Source organism: Limulus polyphemus, unplaced genomic scaffold, assembly GCF_000517525.1.
Source record: "Limulus polyphemus unplaced genomic scaffold, Limulus_polyphemus-2.1.2 Scaffold419, whole genome shotgun sequence".
Taxonomy (NCBI): Eukaryota; Metazoa; Arthropoda; class Merostomata; order Xiphosura; family Limulidae; genus Limulus; species Limulus polyphemus.
Window position 1 is genome coordinate 411,258 of NW_013666029.1, and position 6,329 is coordinate 417,586.

At 28.5% G+C, this 6,329-nt stretch overlaps 2 protein-coding genes across 3 annotated transcripts in view; both read right to left on the reverse strand.

The window, feature by feature from the left end:
• Positions 1-5,352, reverse strand: part of LOC111083005 (neuropathy target esterase sws-like) — an 83,031-nt gene extending 77,679 nt beyond the window's left edge. For both annotated transcript variants that reach the window (XM_022384275.1, XM_022384274.1), the window contains exons 1-2: positions 5,175-5,352; positions 2,738-2,859 (exon numbers count right to left, since the gene is read on the reverse strand). In XM_022384275.1, coding sequence (XP_022239983.1) covers positions 2,738-2,764 — 27 coding nt within the window. In that variant the 5' untranslated portion in view covers positions 2,765-2,859; positions 5,175-5,352. The remainder of the gene's footprint in view (positions 1-2,737; positions 2,860-5,174) is intronic.
• The window catches only part of LOC106458129 (neuropathy target esterase sws-like), a 21,562-nt gene continuing 20,378 nt past the window's right edge, over positions 5,146-6,329 (reverse strand). The window contains exon 9 of the mRNA XM_022384281.1: positions 5,146-5,355. Within this exon, the coding sequence (XP_022239989.1) occupies positions 5,146-5,355 (210 nt within the window). The remainder of the gene's footprint in view (positions 5,356-6,329) is intronic.

Here is a 6,329-nt window from a genome sequence, read left to right on the forward strand (position 1 = left end):
TGAAATGGGTTACAAAGTAATTACAAACATATGAATCATTCTCTAACTAAAGATGTTTCACGTCTCTCTAACCATATTAAGATGAGAAATCATCAGGAGTATGAAAAGTTAAATGGATTGTATTTCCTATACAAAAAAGGTCTGTATAGCTATTTGATTTGTGTGTTGCTTTTGTGACCAAAGTTACAGAATGTTTTATTGATGTGAAGTATAGAGTATATCACGTGTTTAAAAAATCAAATACGACAAAATTTACATTTTTACACAATAAAATACCAATGAATGTAATCTTTTACTGTACAAAAATATATTTGTTTTAAACACAAAGCTACACATTGGGCTAGTTTCATTCCAATTTGAACTTCAAATTTAACTGTTATTAGCCCTTAAGCTTACTGCTGAACCATTGGGTTGGGGGAGACATTTCTTTTAGAGGTAGCTTGTAAGACTAAAATTATACTGGTGAATTCAATCAATGCAGAGACAGTAATTCTATTAATATATAAAAACAAGCAAAAGAAAAATAAGTATTTTCCATAGATATTAAACGTGTAGCCTGTAAAATGCACAATTAAACCAGTATTTCTTTATGAAAAAGGCCTAAGAGGGAGTTTTAGAGATTGTTTTACTTTAACACAGCAGTATTTATGTAGGTATCAATTGCTGATAATAATTACACTTCCCAACTTAACCTAGTTCACACTATTACAACTGTTGTTCATGCAATTTGATAATATAAGAATTGTCTCAACCACTACTATGTATTCCATATCCCAGCCAGCCTGTTGAGATCAGCTCTACTGGAAACTTCAAACAGTTGACTTAGTCATAATTTTAATTTATAAATTTTTGGAATAATTGAAAATATTAATAAACAAAACAACTACTTTTGATTAGTTAATTCTTTTTGTGACATTAATCAATTAGTTTATGGGACACTAATCAATATATTTGCAGCTCTTAGGTAACTGATTATATCAGTTAAATCTCCCAGCTGTACAGGAAACTTCAAACATAAAAAATAGATGCACTAGTATATTCAGAGTTTAAAAGTTCTAAAGCAATTTCAGTTATCTTTGTGTTCAAAAAATACATTTAATCATATTAAGTACATTGTATGTAGCTCTTCTTGCAAGTTTTGCAAACAAAATATACATATGTTTGAAGTAGAATATCTGTTTTTCATCAATATTTAATCTTGTTTGATTCTCATGTCATATCGACTTAAATGGGAATTTCAGCCTAAGATAATTTTAGAATGTTTCTTAATAGTGTGTACTTCCTTTTTACAACTGTTTCTTATTTGGTTTTGTTATGTGTACCTACTTTTTGACAAGTACAGTTATAACCAAAGCTGCAGGTGTGCAGGTGCTTCATGCAAACGAAAAAAAAAAGACTGGATTAAGGAAGTTTTGAGTGTAAACTACACAGTAACATTATTCCTTTTTAATTTTATGTTAAATTTAAAAAATTTTCGAAATATTTGTGTTTCTGTTCATTACTAAATAGTTGAAATATATTATTGATAAGGAAGAAACTAGTACTTATTTATCTTGATCTAAAAAAAAACAACTAAGATATCACATGCATATGCCACTGGATTATGAAGGAAAATTTGCAAAGAAAAAAAATGTTCATCAAAAAGTCTTAGATGTCAATATATACATATATATATATAAAATAAGTTTCAAAATCATTATAATCAATGAAAGAAATAATGTTTTCTTAAGTGTCTTTAAACAATATATCACTCTAAGACAAAAATCATGCATTCTGTTATTTTAACAAATACAAAAAGATATTTATATTACTGTCACAAAACTATTGTGTTTATGCATTTTTAAAAAGTATACATGCATGATCCAATTAAGAAATGTAATGTTCATATTCATAACCATTTTTTTAAAATAAAGATTCTCCCAGAACATCATAGGCATGCTCTATTCATCTGTTCAGAAGGTGTTCTGGATGTTCTTTTGTAGTAGATGAGTCGAGTGAACTGGAACACAAAGTTAGCATTTCTACTATGGCAGAGAATGCGTATGCTGTTCTTGCTTTCCCATTCAAAGGCATGTTTGATGATGATGGTGCTAACTGCTGATGTAAGAGTTAACAGTCCAAGATTTATTTCCAGGGATAACTCTTTGTTTCGTAGTGACAAGAATAATAATTTTCATGCATTGTGGCAAAATATTTTAAGTGAAGTTGCAACAGTATACTTCCTTCACCACATTGATGAAATCAGTTTCTTTTACACCACATCTTCTTTAAGAATAGTCAAAAGAAGTCCGGAACACTGTTCCAAGTCATTTTATTACTGGGCAGAAAGTTCCACACATTCAAGATGATGAATTAAGCATACCCCATGTGAATATTCATCAAAAGCATAAAAATAACAGAGTTAAGAAGTTTGGATTTTCTCAAACAATAGTCTACATATTGTACACATAAAAATTAACTGCAAATTCTGTGAATCAATCTAATGCTCATCAAAATCTATCAATGAAATAAGTAGCTCTTTTAAAACAATTTATTAGTTTATGAATTTTGTGTTATTATATTTACACATATTATGATTTACATCACTTATAACTTTAGATGAAACAAGATGATATCTTCTTTTTGCATATGCAGAATTTTATTACCCTCCTTTAAATAAATGTTTCACAAAGTTGTGTTTTTTTACACATTGCATTCTTATTTAACCTATTTTTTTATTTATATTAAACCTACAAACCTTCTTTATAAAAGTATGGGAGAGCATTTTGTCTGGAACAGTTTGGTTCTTTAAAATATCAATGTTTGATGCAGATTCTGAAGAATGTGTTACTTCTTCACTTGTTTCCTCATCATCACTTCCTTCAAAAATAATAAAAACATTATAATAAATTAATGTCCAGAAAAGACAACTGAATATTTGTGTCAATATTACAAACATTACTTGACTTCCTTTGATAACCACCACACACACCCCCCCAAGATAAACAAGAACAAATTTCAACATTTTAATTCAATACCATCAACAAAGTTGTTTAACCACTGTGCTTATGTAATGTAAATGCTAAAACTGCAAAGTATAATCCTTTTATAGCATATATATATCATAATGAAACTAATTTTCAATCACATCATTCTTAACTGGTCCATTATGAGTTTTCTGTAAGAATGTTGTATAATAGCATTTATAGCTAACTAGGTTGCAACACACTGTCTTAATTAAATGTTATTTATATTAGTTATTTATGTGACACGTTCTCAAGATGTAAGATATCCAAGCTGGCAAACCAAATAAAGATAAAGTGATTGAAGAGTCAATAAATCTTTATAAATAGCTTTAAGTGAAGTAACCCATATTTTTCTTATTCAGGTGCTGCTATCAGTTGTCATATATATGTGCAACTTCACATAGAGATCACATTAGTTTGAAAAATGCACATTATAAACACATGGGTAACCAAAAATTGCACATCATTTGATTATTGTTGATATATGACACATTAAAAACTGTTTCTGGCTGGTTTTACCAATATTCAGCTGTCTAGATAGGTTGTAATTAGACTGTTAGTACAACTGTAACAGAATGCTACTGCAGGGCTATCTATGTTAGCCAGCCTTAATTTTGAAGTGATAGATTAAAAGTAAGGCAGCTAGTTAACACCATTCACCCACCATCAATTCAGATAGAGAAAATAAAGAGATTTCATTGGCAATGGTTGTATCACGAAAAGTGTAGGAGCTCCTCCTGCAGTTATTTCCAGCTGAGACATTGATGTCAAGAAAAAAAGATAATTTTTACATACAGGCTGAATTTTCTGCATAATATATGCGTAATGTTGCATTATTGAGACTTTTGTTCACTGGAAAAACTAAGGAAATGAAATGAATTAAATGTTAGAAAGAACTATGTTTTTTTGAAATTCACACAAGTTTTTATCAGTTGTACATAGCAAAACTTTTGTTTCTTTTATTCAGTTCTTGTGTCTCACCTGATAATACCAGGTAAATCTGGTGAAACCTTGTGAATAAAATAAACAAAAGTTTTACTATGTACAACCAATAAAAACTTGTGTGAATAAGGAGATAATAAATATAAATATAAAAAATAAATATGTGCATTTGTGCACACTATATACTTTGTCAATACCAGACAGATTTCAACAAACCTTTCAAACATTTTGGGTTCTACAAGAAGACTAATTTTTCTTAAAAATCAGTTATAAAGGTAAGATATAGATGACATCTCTGAGTTCTAACAGTAAACAAAAATAAAACATTTTGTGATTTAAACTTACAGTTAAAGTTTATAAGCAGCAAAACAGAAGTATATCTGCCTTTAGCAGCCTAAAAAACTAAGACTTATTAATACTTTTTCTACAAAGTATCATGGAATGTAGTGTGTCTGTCTTGAAAAGCTATTTATAATTAGATGCAAGTTTTACTTTATTGTTACTTAATTTATTATTGAAAAAAGTCTTGAATAAATTTATGTTTATGTTGTATATAAATGATTTTAGAATGCCCTTCTTTTTATGGAAATATATTTTTTGAATCAAGAATAAAACAATTCTCTGGAAAAAAAATACATTACATCGTACAACACTAATTTTAATATCGTTAAAATTGTTATACAAAAACATTTCCTATTTGAAGAACATTAACACCCAAGTATGGATGTAACAAGTTTTTAATACCAAACAATGAGTTAAAGGCACACGAAAATATTTTGTTTTTCCACATGAAAATCATTCATTTCAGTGATTTTATAAAGGCAGTCAATCACAGAAAAATATCATATCTCAATCAACGTGTTTAACTAAATTACCCTCCAGCAATACATTTTTTAGGTGCTTAGGTCATGTCATGCAGGAGTTCAAAGAATATACAGTAATGAAATCTGCCTATGTATGGCAGTAAATTAATTGAAAAAACATTCTTGAACAATACACAAATTGTACAGATTGTGTAGCAGATTTTAGATACCACTGTACAATTAACCCCTTTTCACTCTTACAAACCTTTTAGTATTTGATAAGTGCTGAAATTTCTTATACAACTTAATCTACATTTTAATGTATTCAATGACCAAAAAGAGCTTTAAACAACTCACATGTTAATAAAAAGCCTAGGAATAATATGTCAACTACTTTAAAAACCAAACAAAATTCCAAACATACCAGAGTACCCAGCAAAAGTCACTGTCTTTTCTACAAAAGAATTTTCTCCAAGTGGAGCTATGATAGGTTTAGTAGGACTTTCTTTTTCATCATGAGATGAAGACGTTTTGAGAGAATGCTGTCTTGAAGGGCTAAATTTAGGTGATGTAGGTAGTGGGTGGCGTTTATTCACAGAATGTGGCTGAAAAAAAGTAAAGTGTTTTACAGAAAGAGAACATTGGTACCAAAAGAATAATTAAAAAGTATTCAATAAAAAAATGTGAATAAAATGTTCAAGAGAGGGTGCCACAGTTCCCAAAATTAAAATTTAATTTGAGAACTCCTATCTCAGAAACCAATGAAATAAAAATAGAAATATATTTCTAGAAATGGGAAACATAAAATCATAGGGACTAATTCTTATTAAACTCATTCATAAACGTTTTGAAGGTAAAAACAATTATGATCATCAGTAAACAACTAATTTACCAGAATATTTATTACAATAAATAAAAGAACATACTTCATAATGTGGGATACATCTCGAAACAGTTCCAGAAATTGAAGGTTAATAATAATAACCTTTTGATCAAAGTAAACTATGTACTTAGAGTAAAACTAAAAATACTTTAAAAGGCACAACAACTAAAACACAGACAAGGATAACAAAATCAGGTTCAAACAGTTTAATTATTGAAAAATAAGAATAACTGAATAACAGAAAATATAAATTTATATTTTATGTAATAGACCAAATATTCCTTTTAAACCTCAGTTGTAGTGTTACAAATTACCAAAAAAAGAAAAAAAAACTATCTGCATAACAACATGGCAAAGATTCAGCTGAATTTCTTGGGACGTTTTAGTTACAATTTTAATAATACCTATGAAAATACAATAATGTAATAAAAAGGATGTAAAAACTATGCCTCTGTTTCAAAAGTTGGATGTACTTGAAATATTTAGAACACTTCAGATGACTGGTAGCACTTCATATATGGACAAAGAAAATACTCATATCATACATTCATATCACTTTATAATCATAAAAAATTATTCTCCATAACTTGTGAGCATGTTTCATTCACTTACTATTTAAAGATTTTAAACACAGGCAAATAAAAAAAAGATTCCCTTTTGGAAAAATTTACAGGTAAGTATATATATATATATACA